This window comes from Copadichromis virginalis, linkage group LG17 (genome assembly GCF_057382275.1).
Source record: "Copadichromis virginalis isolate Kocher_CV1m ecotype Utaka linkage group LG17, C_Virginalis_male_GT1.1, whole genome shotgun sequence".
Classification (NCBI taxonomy): domain Eukaryota; kingdom Metazoa; phylum Chordata; class Actinopteri; order Cichliformes; family Cichlidae; genus Copadichromis; species Copadichromis virginalis.
The window spans coordinates 1,061,696-1,076,028 of record NC_140634.1 but is presented as its reverse complement, the minus strand read 5'-3'; the positions used below and the strand labels follow the sequence as shown (position 1 = coordinate 1,076,028).

General features: G+C 42.3%; 1 protein-coding gene across 2 annotated transcripts; it reads right to left on the bottom strand.

The window, feature by feature from the left end:
* Window positions 1–1,028: 1,028 nt before the first annotated feature.
* On the bottom strand, window positions 1,029–14,243 carry LOC146688694 (NXPE family member 3-like). Of its 2 annotated transcripts, XM_085436840.1 has the most exons (7): window positions 14,130–14,243; window positions 9,750–9,762; window positions 9,111–9,523; window positions 2,829–3,121; window positions 2,620–2,690; window positions 1,680–1,886; window positions 1,029–1,584 (listed from the first exon to the last, which is right to left on the bottom strand). In XM_085436840.1, the coding sequence occupies exons 1-7, from the start codon at window positions 14,241–14,243 to the stop codon at window positions 1,031–1,033; spliced, it is 1,665 nt and encodes a 554-aa protein (XP_085292966.1). In that variant the 3' UTR covers window positions 1,029–1,030. The 2 variants fall into 2 exon arrangements, with proteins under 2 accessions (XP_085292966.1, XP_085292965.1); XM_085436839.1 differs by lacking the exon at window positions 9,750–9,762 and having other exon boundaries at window positions 9,111–9,563.
* Window positions 14,244–14,333: the final 90 nt, after the last annotated feature.

Here is a 14,333-nt window from a genome sequence, read left to right as displayed (position 1 = left end):
TTTAGCATTTTTTATACATATATATTTATTTTAAATGGTACAATACATTACCAGTACCTTAAAAATCCGCTGTCCACAAGCAGGTGTGATAATATTAAAATACAGAAAAAAAATTAAATGTAAAATTAAACATCATGGCTCTCGTCACTAAGTATTTAAGTCAATACCTTATATAATATCAAAATATGCAATTGAAAATTTATTAATTTAAGTGATTAAAATCGTGTCCAGAGTTTTTGTGAACACCATCAGATTTTTTTAAAAGTACAAAAAAAATCAGGAATTATTGTGGGCAGCTTACACTCTGAGGACCCCTTTACCACTTCCTGTTTGCTACACATGCCATGAGGTCACTGCTGTGATAATTTTTTATTTTTTAAAGATGCAACAATTTCAAAAGCATTTTTATTTATTTAACTTCAGGTCTGCCAATAAGTGACAACATAGTGAAACAATAATCAGTGTGTATATGTATACTTTTTAATTCATTAGCTCAAATCAAACCCCACAAATTATTCATGCACCACAGTCACAAGACCCTTCTCAGATACAAATTAGCTAGTTCAGTGAATGGGAAAAAACTTCACTTTGGTTTTCCAAGCAATCTGCAATGTAAAAACAAAACAAGAAAGTGTGCACGGTATTTTCAAACAAGGAATTACAAAATTTTGCAAAATGAAGAAACAAATTGAAGGCTGGCAGTCAACTGTAATAACCAGCTAGATGGACAGTACTAGAGTTATGTTGATTGCTCACAGCCTGGGAAAGACTGACTGATGTAATTAGTCGACCTGCTCAAATATAATTACATAAAATCAAACTTAGAGACAGCATAATTTGTCAGGTGCTTCCTCTCTTAGGAAGACATTGGAATATGTCAGCTTTGCATCCCCCCCCTCATGTTTCAAATGAATTATTGTTGTCATAACAAAAAAGTTATTAAGATTATGTGCCACCATAGTCTGCTCCTATGAATTTGAAGCATACATATTATAGATAAGATGTGTCTGCATAGGCTGCTGAAACACATCTATCCAACCTTTTGAGGACATATGTAGGATAAAAGAACATTAATCATGTTCTTGATAATTGGAGGTTGTGGGTGCATGTTGTGTGGCAGGTGGTGCGCCAGAACCATCTCCCAGGCATCGACCAGATGGACATTGAAGCCTTTGAACACAGCCCTGAGTGCCTTTAGCCGCTGAAAAGTGTACCAGTCGCTGTTGACAAATGCACCAGAGGGTGTAAAAGATTTGGGATTTCCAGTCCGAATGACAACCACAGTGCCTGGAGCCCTGGACAGTAGCCTTACCACTGCCCTGCGAATGGACATCAGTCGACGGATGTAGAACTCAATAGGGAAATTGTCAAAGTGTGCCCAGATGCCAAAAACTACTACAGTGTTACTACCTCCAACCACATTGTCCAGCTCATTGGCAATATAATGCAGCTCCATGGATGGGACATTGACAGTACGCAGAGGAGGACCGTGGGCGCGGTGCGTCACAAAGATATTGTTTGCATAGTCCAGCGCCATTAAAGGTCCGATAGACTTGGGGCTATGCAGGTTAAACTCCTTTAGATCTAAAAGAATTCCAAAGGGAATAAGTTAAGCTACATGAATAAAATGGGGTGAACATCATAATGTTGGTTTACAGAAGGGTTTGCAGAGAAGCTACCTGGTAGTGATGCATTAAGGTACTCAAACCACTGCCTCATTGTGGAGTCTCCATACATATGGACCACCTTTCCTTTCAGACACTGAGTGATGGCTGAGGAAGTGTTGAACTGTTGAACTGTGGAACCATCTAGTGCTCGCCACACACCCTGGTAGTAATAGCCAGAGGGTTTAGACCCCCCACTGCTGCTGCTCACCTCTGACTGACCTGGTAAGCAGGAAAACAAATAATTGTGTGTGTTTTTAACTTAAAATGAAAAGACCAAAACAAAGCCTTTCTTTAACCTGTCTGTAGCATTCAAACCCAAGTCAAATTCTTACAAATGTATTGCTGTATTTTTCTAATTTTGATTTCATGAAACATCTGGTCGATGGCGTGTTCTAGAATGATGTTAAAGCTGACCCCAGCCCAGCAGCCAGAACCTGAACTTCAACTTGTAAGAAACTAATGAGCAGTCAGGTTGCCACCTCTGTTTCTCCCTGTCCATGTTTCTATAGCAGAATCACTGTGCTATTTTCAATTCCCATTACTAGTCATTGATTGGCTTCCAACGATCTGCCCTTCTACATGAGAGATCAATCTAATTTTAATGAGGTAAACCTCACTGCACTGCCCAATTCCCAGAAGTTTCTTTGTAATTTTATAAGAGACCCCTACGGTAAGTTAATTTCATCCACATCTTGAACTATGCTTTCATAAGAACACCCCCAGCTGTTAGTGTTATCAATAACGCATCAATAAAGTTCTCCAGATCTCCTGATCACTTACTCTTAAAATAACCTTGACACATCCTATAGGTGTCCAATATCAAGAAGATGCTAGTAAATGTTGTGGGAGTTTTAATTTATTTATTTATTAATGTTTGACCTGCCAACTGCTTATAATATATATCACAACCTTTTTTAAATATTTCATTATGGAGATATAGATGTTAGCGTACCTTTCTGTTTTGGCAAAATGGTGACGCTGGCTGGTCCTGAAGCCGGAATGGAGACTTTCATATTTACACCTCTGAAGGAAAGCATACACAATTAACATCTTCACAAAATTTGGAAAGAACATCTTTTTGAACTAGAAAATCAAATGTATTATGCACAGTATATACATTTTTAGTCACTCCAGAAATTTAACACCACAGATAATGCTCACCTCTGAAAAAGCTTCTCCATAGTTGTCAGGTTTTTTTTATATCCTCCATTGTAGTTGCTGATCCTGGCATTACAACTCAGATTTGTTGGCTTGTAGCAGAACCATGGCTCACCTGTATGGAGGTCAGTGTAGTTACACACAGGCTGCTCAGTTGGACGTAAACATACGTTACACGTGGTCGTTCTAGTGAACAAGCTTGAGCGGAACTGGCTCTTGAAGAAGATCCTGTCAGGTTCCTCTTTGTTCATCCTGCGCAGCTCTGTGACTGCCTCACTGGGATGAACCAATATCACCTGGTAGGACAAAGAATCAGAGTGTTGAAACAGTATCACATAAATATGTATAATGACGACAACCTTTTAGAACAGACTTTCTTTTTGATGGTAAGTAATTCATTCAGATTACATGCATGCAAGCATGAAGACAATGACAAAGTCAAATGTATTTATATATCACAATTATATCACAATTGCTGTACAATTAAGATAATTAAAAAATAAAAACATAGGGAGACATGATAAGAGTTAAGAAAAAGAATCATGAAATTGTACCAATTTAAGCGATCAGAAAGCTATGAGGGTGCTAATCTGTGCAAAGCCTTAAAAACAAATAATAAAATCTGAAAATTAATTCTAAAACTAACTGGCAGCCTGTGCAATGATGCCAGTGTGGTGTGAATAAGGCACGGCGGGTCCAGTGATCAGTGTTTTGAGACATTTTATTTACATCACAACACACCACACTCCAAACCCCTGAGTTCCCGTGTTTATAACTGGGCGGGAGTGATTAAGGATGCCGTGCAGCTGCGTCCGCCCTCCCTGCACGGCACCGCAGGCCACGCCCCACCACATACCCCCATCGCTCGACTGAGGCCGGGGAGCCATCCGGCCAAACCTACTCCACCCACCGCGAGCGGGAGAGGGGATCAGCCTGGACCGGCGGCGCCCCCGGGCCCTGGCCAAGCGACAGGGAGGTGTCTGTTCTGGTGGCCGCCCATGCATCCAGCGGCGCCGGTGATGAAGTGGGTCCAAGGGTCGCCCACGGAGCTGGACCGGAGGCCACCCATGTGGTTGTCACAGATTATTAGGCAGAGCACTCACTTGCAGGACTCTGAAGTTTAGAGAGAAGGTGAGGGTTTATTTTCAGTGCGGCACCAAGTGAGGATATCTACATATATACAGTGAGACAGATAACACCGGGCTCCGGGGGGTGGAGGGGGGTCCGAGGGGAAGGTCCAAGGCGGGGTACATATGCTCCTCTTCAACTTAATCCACAACTCACTCTGAATGTCCACTCCAAAACGCTCACTCACACACATCCACAGAAATCCAGACAGCAGGGAAGACGGGCAGGGAATCTAGAAGGCCTGTACACAGAGAAAAACAACGTGAGGAGGAACCTCTAGGTGATCACAAGAAATACTTCCAAAGGCTAGGCCACACTGACGCTAGGTAGTGTTACGCTCCAGCGAGGAAGCAGCCTCTCTTGCCATCTTAAGTAGTCTGCCAGGATCAGTGTGAATGAGCCACAGGTGTGTGTTCAGGGCAGGTTCAGAGGCGGGGACTCAAGGTCCAGTTCCGCCCTGGTGGGAGAGGCGAAGACAAAAAACACACACACCACGACCTCTCCAGATCTTGAGAACCATGACAGTGGCAAGCAGCGACACAGCCGGCGTGGCATTGAGCCGGGGCTCATGGACAGCTGGGCAGGCGTCCAGCACGCCGGACCACACCACACACCGGCCTCTCCGCCGCTGCCTCTCCCAGCTGGCGCAGCTCACGCACCGCCGCTGCTGCTGCTGCCTCGAGAAGCCCCTCGCGCGGCTCCTTCGTCGCCGCCACTCCCGGCACGAGCAGCCTCTCGCGCGGTTCCTCCGCCACTCCTGGCTCGAGCAGCCTCTCCCGCGTCCTGGGTTTGGGCACCAGTGTGGTGGGAATGAGACATGGCGGGTCCAGGGATCATAGGTTTTGAGCCATTTTATTTAACATCACAACACACCACACTCCAAACCCCTGACTCCCCGTGTTTTTAACTGGGCGGGCGTGAATAGGGATGCCGTGCAGGTGCGTCCGCCCTCCCTGCACAGCACCACAGGCCACGCCCCACCACAGCCAGTATGGGAGATATGTGGTCTCGCTTGCGTGTGCCAGTTAGTAACCGTGCTGCAGCATTTTGGGCCAGCTGCAGGTGGCTAACTGATGACAGACTAACACCAGAGTAAAGACTATTACAGTAGTCGAGGCAAGATGAAATGAAGGCATGGATAGCTCTCTCAAAGTCTCCAAAACAGAAAAATGGCCTCACTTTGGCAAGTAGTCAAAGATGAAAGAAACTGGACTTGATTACAACATTAATCTGTTTGTCAAACATTAGAGTCGAAAAACACTCATAGGTTCCTAGCAAAGGTTTTTTTTATATTTAAAGGGCCAAAGTCGCAGTGGACCAAACACAATCACCTCTGTTTTCTGTTGGGTTGGCTTTAGGAAGTTTAAAGCCATCCATGCCTTAACATCCTCCAAACAATCTAGCAAAACCTTCAGAGCACTCACAGATTTACATTTCAGTGGTAAATCTGTGAGTCGTCTGCATAACAATGGAATTGTTTTTTAAAAATTGAACCCATAGGGAGCATATAAATAGAAAAGAGAACTGGACCAAGAATGGACCGTATGATATGTATAACTATGTAACTGTATACACTATTTATCATTGTGCACTGAGCATATATATATTTTAACTTTCACGTAGAGTCTTAAGCACAAGACATTTTGCGCACACACACACACACACACACACACACACACACACACACACACACACACACACACACACACACACACACACATTGCCTTGTCTTTGTAACCAAGGGGGGTTATGAGGGGAGGTACTATTGTTTTGTGTGAACTGTGTTCCCAATAAAAGGCAGCAATCGGAGGCCGGATTTGGGGTCATTTTCGTGGCGGACACAGACGAGGCCTCCCTTGCAAGTAATCGATCGATCGCTGACTGTCTTGTTTTCTTTCATGATGAATAAGTCTCTAAAACCAGCGGGGCTTGTGGAAACACAGACCCAACACCATTTTTATCTTGAAAGGTCTGGAGCTGAAGAAAGACAAGTTTCTCTAGGACTTTAGAAAGAAAAGGCAATTTAGAAATTGGTCTGTAGTTGGATAAAACTGCTGGATCCAGGTTAGGTCTTTTAATAGGTTCCACCACTGCATGTTTAAAGTCGGTAGGGACACACTCAGACTGAAGACTGCTATTGACAGTAGACAGTAAACTCATACCCACAGTGTCAAAAACATCTTTCAGTAAACGAGATGGGACCATATTCAGAATACATCTTGTGGGTTTCAAGTCGCACCGAACTGCAACAAGGGTTTTCCCTGTCACCCTGTCTCTTCAACCAAAGATCTGAAGAAGCTCTGGCCACACGTGTGTTACCAAAAGTCACAACCTTCAAGATTCAAGAGCTTTATTGTCAATACAGCAGTATACACAGTATACAGTGTGCCAAAATTCTGTTTCATCCTGTTCCCCCCACGGCGCCTTTGTAAGTATATGAAAGATATGTCTCCAAGAGATATAAAACTAGAAACAACAAATAAATAACGTGCTAAATCTTGGTAAAATTAAGGGATACAAAGGTACTAATTACTAACTATACAATACTAACTGTACGACAAACAAAGACAGGACAGAGACAATACAAAGTGGATTGTGCAGTGATATTGAATACCAGGTTGAGTCATTGTCAGGATATTACAGACGAGACACGACAAAGACATGTGCAAGATGTGCAAATGTAGTTTAGTTTAGATATGTGTTTAGTCCCTACGTGACTGAGTGTGCAAATAAGCATATCGTTCCCAGGTGGACTGTGTAAGTTTTTGTTGTTTTTGAGTTTTTTCACGAGTATTGTAAGGTGTTTGTAAAGGTGTATGTGTTTATCAGTCCTTTGGTGGTATCAAGTTGAGGGCTCTGACTGCTTGGGGGAAGAAGCTCTTGCAGTGTCTCCTGTTACAGTTTTGATCCTTCAAAACCGTCTGCTAGATGGAAAGAAGGAGAACGGTGCATGTGAGGGGTGGAAAGTGTCCTTCACTATGCTGTTCGCACGTCGGATGATGTGTCTGTCATAGAGTTGGGAGATGGGTGGGAGAGGGCCTCCAATGACCCTCTCTGCTGTCCTCACCATCCGCTACAGAGACTTCTTTTCAGCGAGGGTGCAGTTTCCTTACTAGATAGTGATGTAGCAGCAGAGGACTGATGTGAGGATGGGAGGAGGGAGACTGGCCTTCTTCAGTTTCCTAAGAAAGACACTGTTGGGCTTTCTTCATGATGCTGGTGGTGTTCAGGTTCCAAGAGAGGTCATCTGATATGTGCACACCCAGGAACTTCACACTGTTGACCATCTTAACAGCAGATGATGTGCAGTGGGTGTTGGTCATTGAGCTCTTCCTGACGTTAACAACTATCTCTTTAGTTGTCTGAACATTTAGAGACAGGTTGTTATTCTGACACCAGTCCACCAGGTGTTGTACCTCCTCTATGTATTCAGACTCATCGTTGTTGGTGATGAGACCCACCACTGTTGTGTCATCTGCAAACTTGATGATGTGATTTGAGCTGTACTGTGTAGTATTCTCATGTGTTAGCAGGGTGAACAGCAGTGGACCAAGCACACAGCCCTGTGGCGATCCTGTACTCAGTCTGAGGTTTTATCTCCTAGTTAGAAAGTCCAAGATCCAATTGCAGAGGGGGGTGTTTATCCTTGTCAGTCCAACTTCTTTACCAGCTCCTGGGGAACGACTGTGTTGAATGCTGAGCTGAAGTCAGAAAACGGTATTCTGACATAAGTGTCCTTTTTGTCAAGATGGGAGAGAGAAAGGTGAAGAGCAGACAAAATGGCACCGTCTGTGGAGGGGTTTGGGCTGTATGCAAACTGTAGTGGGTCCAGATTTGGTGGAAGTTGTGTATTAATGTGCCTCAATACCAGCCTCTCAAAGCACTTTGTGAAGATGGGCGTAAGTGGCACCGGCCGGTAGTCATTGAGTGCACTTCTTTGGCACCGGGATGATTTTCGTGGTTTTGAGGCATGCAGGTACCACAGCTGAGCTCAGTGATGTATTTAACACAAAGTGAAGTGCAGAGGGGGGGATAGAGGGGCTTGAGCACCCGTCCCTTTCCTGATGGGTGCCCACAGTGCCCTTTTGGTGAGACAACTTTTTAAAAAAAAAAAATTATTTTTTTTTATGTGTGTGTGCGTGCGGAGTCCTGTCTGTGCCCCTCAACAATAATATTTAACTATTAATCACAGTTTTGCTAAATAAAAGGATCTGGCTTGCATCAGTCACATGATCACATTTAACCAATGATCGCCCTTGACGGCAGAACGCGCTGGTTACGAGCCGGGAACGAGCTCACAAAGAGCACGCGCATTTTTTGCGGTTATAAGCTTGACCTTGAATTTAACCTTGATAAATTTTCCAGTGATTGAAAAAAGGACAGACAGTGAAAGAAAGAGGTCCCTACTCTAAGGAGCTTGGAAAGAAAAGCGTCTGGACTTCTTTAAGTTGCTTGAAGACGTTTCACCTCTCATCCAAGAAGCTTCTTCTGTTCCAGGGTCAAATGGTGGGGAGTCCCAGATTTAAACCCTGTGGGAGTATCCGCCCAAAGCGGGACAAAAGGATGGATGACCAATATGTCAATATTATGACCAATAAACAGGCAATATGTCTGTGACTGAGAACCTTCAGATGGTTTGAAAGAGGAGTGAAAGAAGCATCTATGTCCACTGTGAGCGACCATCTTTGAACAGAGGCGGGGGTTTACGACACCAACTCTCTGCCATCTATAATCCAGTTCTGAGTTCCCTTCCCAGACGCCTTAACGCCCACTCACATCCTGGGCCATCTGACCTCAGGAAATCACATGATAGGGTGGGGCCAGGTTTCACAATGGGCTCACCCGAAACTCTGGCTGATTGGGACCCACACCCATTTTCACACCTTGGCTCATGTGATTAGGTAGAGGATCATCAGGGGTCCTTTTGTCCCTCTTTGGGCGGATACTCCCTCAAGGTTTAAATCTGGGACTCTCCACCATTTGACCTTAGAACTGAAGAAGCTTCTCGGATGAGAGGTGAAACGTCTTCAAGCAACTTAAAGAAGTCCAGACGCTTGTCTTTCCAAGCTCCTTAGACTACGATGACCTGGATGACTGAGAACCTTCACAGACATATTTGGTCCCTACAATCACATTCAAGATGAGTGTTAGCATTACCTGAACCTGTGCACTTCCTTCCCAGAGTAGAGAGAATACAGCAGAGTAGGTGCCATTGAGATAATCTGTTATATGCCCTGCAGCACCTGCACCAAGAGTCAAGTTGTGCAGCCGGGCTAGTAAGACATCTCCGCCGGACTTCTTTGGATAGCCTTGAAAGTCATACATTTTTATCATAACCTCCAGTTTATCACCTATGTACCACTGTTCTCCCCTCTTCCTTGGGAGAATGGTGAAGGTGCTATGGGCTGGATCACTGGTGTTGTTCAGAGAAAGAGGAGATGGTAATGGTGGAGTTTTAGGCCAAGCGATGGACTCTAGTACAAGGTGTTCTTCAAGAGCTTCCTCAGGGGACAGTGGTTTTAACTTGCAGAAGTTAGAATACATGTCAGCAGGTTGGGTGACAGTGGCAGCTCCTGGGATGATGATGGTGATGTCCAGTTTATCCCAAAACTGAAAAATTTGTGTGGCAAATACAAAAAATAGCAAATATACTCATTCATAATTCAGCTTTAGTTTTTAACATAATATGATGAAAGATTATTTTTGTGCAGGTATCCCTTCTTTCATTGTTTTTCATAGGTTAATGCAGTTTGTCTGCCACCTTGTTTTTCAATAGAATAATCATGGAATGAATACATATAATACTGTTCTGTGTATTTTTAGCCTTGCTTGATCCATTGTCCAATTTCAAAAAGAGTAAAGACTGCTGCCTTAATCTATCACTTTGAGTTTTCCTCTTAACCAGCTGCCTAAAACCAAACAACAGCACAGCTAATGCCGAGCTACAGAAGAGAGAATTTATATCCTGTTCATAGCTTGTACTCACTACAGCCTGTTATAGTTATAGAATATTCACAACATACTTCATACCGTGTACATTATAACATACCATAATAGACCCATTTCTGTAATATACTCACATATCTATATTATTGCTAATATATATTGTAATATATCTATATCACTAAAGCACTTCTGGATGGATGCAAACTGCATTTCGTTGCCCTGTACCTGTGCATGTGCAATGACAATAAAGTTGAATTCTATTCTATTCTATTCAATTCTATTCTATATATTTGATTAATAACTTTTTTCAGCAGATATTTTTTATCAGTAAGGCAAGCATGCTGTACACTTACAAAGTAGTTATCAATTAAAAGTAAACTAATTGTCACGGTTCTGGGTCAAAAGCATTTTCTGTTTCTGTTTTGGGTTTTTTCTAAATTATGATTTGATCGGATTTTTGAGTTGTGCTGGTCTGATTTTGTATTAAGGGTTATTCATGGTTGTGTTCTTTTGACGTTATTTGTTGTTCTGGCCTCTAGTTTAAGTCACTGTCTTCTCTGTTTCATGTGTTATATTCTTTCAGTCTGTCTCTCGGTGTCAAGTTTGCGTTTTTGTGATTTGTTTCGTATTTCCTGTTTTATTTTGCTAGTCCAAGTCCTATGTCTGTGTATTCAGTTTTACCTGCCCCAGTCTTGTTAGCCCTAATCTCTCCCAGCTGTACTCCTGTTTCCCATTCTCTGATAGTAATCAGAGAATGGGAAACAGGAGTACAGTGCATATAAGCCCTGTGTTTTCCTTTGTTCTCTGTCGTGTCGTACCCTCAACATGCTGTGTGTTTGTTATGTCGAGGCTTCCAGCGCCTCTGTTCTGAGTTTTGTTTTGTGTTGCTTTTGTGAGTTTATTTTACGAGGACGTTTTGCCAGCAATAAAGCTGCATTTTGAGTTCCAGTCCCGTTTTGAGAGTCCTGCATTTTGGGTCCTTTCTCCTGCCTGCCTGCCACACAGCACAGCCATAACAGTAATGTTTAAGTATATAGAATTATAGGTGGCTGCTCACTACAAATATACTTCAAAAAGTGATCAACAGATGTGTTTCAACCTCCCTTGATTTGATATGAATCATAGTATGGCTGCACATACAGTACATCATTACTTACAATGCATTATTACAGAAACTTGAATCAACCTCAGAATTTGAACCTTGGGCAGAAGGTTAAAGCTTATAACAAACACATTATTTGCTTGTAAGTCTGTGGAAAAATTTGGGTGCTGTGCTTTAAATTGTTTACAAGTATTTTTTCAAGTCTCGGACCACAAATCCTGTGTCAGAGTCTGTGTTTGCAGACTGTGTGGAGGTTGGATTGTGGACCAAAAACAGACACATGGAAACAAAACATGAGCCATTTATTAAAAAATTGGTGAGCAATAGAAACGGAAGGTACAGTAATTCTCTTCTCTATGGTCTACCTGATAAATCGCTCCATAAATTGCAGCCAGTTCAAAACACAGCTTCACTTGTTGTTTCCAGAATGAGATCCACTGAACGTATAACACCTGTTCATAAACAGCTCTACTGGCTTCCAGTTCACCTCCGTGTCAATTTCTCTCCTCCATATTTATCTGATCTTCTCCACACATACTCGCCTCCTCGTACACTCCGCTCTGCTTCAGCTTCCCTTCTGTCTGTTCCACCTGGTTGCCTGACTGCCATGGGACTCAGAGCCTTTAGCCGTTCTGCCCCGAGACTTTGGATGCACTTCCACCAGATCTCCGGACCACAAACTCTCTCATCACTTTTAAATCACATCTTAAAACCCACTGTTCATCTTTGTGAGCAGTTTTTAAATCACTTCACTGATAAAATTTCTACCTTAAAAGCTCCGGTGATGTGCCAAGCCCCTGATTTACGCTGCTCTATGACACTTGCTCAGTTCGAACCAGTGTCACTTCCTACCCTTAAGGGAATTATTGGCCGTTCACGACATTCTCCCATCTCACATTATTAAGGAGGGATTTAATGTAATTGGGCCTTGTATATTATCACTAATCAATCTTTCTTTGTCACTGGGTTGTGTTCCGGCTGCCTTTAAACATGCCGTAGTGAAACCTGGTCTTAAAAATCGTTCCCTAGATCACTCAAACCTCGCTAATTACAGACCTATCTCGCAACTTCCGTTCCTGTCAAAAATCCTCAAGAAGATAGTCCTATCACAACTTCAGACCTATCTGAATGTGAATAACATCTGGGATAAATTCCAGTCTGGGTTTAAACTACGGAAACGGCACTCTTGAGGGTCTTCAATGATCTTGTAATTACTGACTCTGGGTGCCCCGCGGTCTTCATTTTGTTGGACCTGTCCTCTGGTTTTGATGTGGTGGACCATAATATCCACTTAATGAGGCTTGAACATCTGGTTGGCATTACGGGTATGGCCCTTAGTTGGCTTAAATTCTACTTATCGGAGAGGTCCTTCTCTGTCACGATGGGTACCTACTCCTCTTCCACTGCCCCCGTTACCTGTGGTGTCCCTCAGGGGTCTGTGCTGTTTTCTCTATATATGTTACCCGTTGGTCGTATTATTGACAAGTACAAACTCTCTGATCATTGCTACGTGGATGACATTCATATTTATTTTGAATTGACTGAGGATGATACTTCATCGATGCTTCGCTTCTTCGATTGTATAAATGAAGTTAAAGACTGGCTGCTGAGCAATTCCCTTATCCTTAATAACAAGAAAGCGGAAATTGTAATCTTTGACAGTCACACCCCTGGAGCCCATCTAATTGGTGTCCTCGGGCCCTTTGCTGATTTCCGATTCCGCAAGTAATTTGGGTGTTTACCTGGACGGCTCCTTTAAGTTTGAGAAACATGTGTCCTCTGTTATTAAATCTTCTTTCTATCAACTTCGTTTAATTTCTAAGGCCAAGACATACTTACCACATGAGGATGTAGAAAAGCTTATCAATGCCTGTCACATCCAGGTTAGACTACTGCAACTCCCTATACACTGGGCTTCATTCTGCCCTTCTTCATAGATTGCAACTCGTCCAAAACGCCGCGGCTCGCCTTCTAACTGGTACTCGTAGGGTTTGAGTCTATCACCCCAATTCTCACTGGCCTCCACTGGCTTCCAATTAAATACCGCATTGATTTCTAAATCCTACTGCTTAATTATAAAATCATAAATAACATCACACCTAGCTACCTTATTGATCTCCTTAGCGTGTATACCCCCAGTAGAACGCTGAGATCGTCTGACCAATTGCTCTTGGTGCAACCTAGGTCACGGCTGAAAACCAGAGGTGACTGTGCCTTTGCTTCATTTGCACCTAACCTCTGGAATAACCTCCCTCATACCATTCACGTGTCTGGCTCGAGCAGGCCTTTTAAGTGTCCCTTCTTGCCCTCCCCTTTCCTCTCTTTTGCTTATATTGTTTTTTTGTTTTAATCATTAAGTCTTGCTTGCTTATCTACGTACTTAATCGTTAATCAATGCCTCCCACCTGCTAGCTTATCTACCTTTGTACTTTACTACTATTTTATTGGATTATGTGAAGCACTTTGGCTACCTCTGGTTTTAAATGTGCTATACAAATAAAGTTGTATTGTATTGTATTGTATTGTATTGTATTGTATTGTATCTATTCAAAATTTCATACAGCTGATTCTGTCTTAGTCCATTTTTACCTTGCTCAGCTTTTATACTTTCATGCTTTTTAGTTTTTTGTTATTCACATTATGCCTAAATTTTATTTTGCCACGTTTTATTGTATTGTATTGCTGCTACTGTTCTGTACTATTGTAAGGTAACCTTGAGGGTCTTAAAGGTGCCTATAAATAAAATGTATTATTATTATTATTATTATTGAATTTTAAGTACTTTTTGTATTAACATCTAATGAATAATTTGTATATTTATTTAATTAACACAAATATTTAATTATGTATTAAGTTAATTCATTTTGGTACTCGAGGTCCTCCATAACTTCAGGGTTGAAGTCTTTAAAGCTTAAAGTTTCTACTTCAGTTATATTAACTAATGAAGCAAAGCTACAAAAGGAGTCTTTGTAAAATAAATTATGCACCCAAACCCCCCCCCCCCCTTTTTTTTAAATTGTGCTAGTTGCTCTTTCTTTTCTCATTTCTGATTTTGAGAAAGTAAATAAAATTAAGAAAATTAACTAGTAAATTAATTACAAAAACAAATAATTAAAAAAAAAACTCACATCCAGAATGTCCACGATGTATATAATCAGAATCAGGACAAACACAATGAGGAATACGAAGATGTAACCAGGCTTCGGAAGGCAGGTGGAGTGTTTATAAAGTAGGAACGTCATGATTGGAAAACAGTCCTCATGTCTTGTTGCAGCGTTGTGCTTTGTGACCAGTTCACCTGGTAGTGAATGTAGAAGTGCTCTGCATTATGT

Bases quoted from the DNA above. Each gene is read 5' to 3' on its own strand.
- LOC146688694 (XM_085436839.1), bottom strand. From the start codon at position 14,243: ATGACGTTCCTACTTTATAAACACTCCACCTGCCTTCCGAAGCCTGGT. The intron at 9,564-14,129 runs GTGAGTTTTTTT...CAAATTTTTCAG, and splicing joins ACATCGTGGACATTCTGGAT to TTTTGGGATAAACTGGACAT. The intron at 3,122-9,110 runs GTAATGCTAACA...TTGTCCTACCAG, and splicing joins AAGGAAGTGCACAGGTTCAG to GTGATATTGGTTCATCCCAG.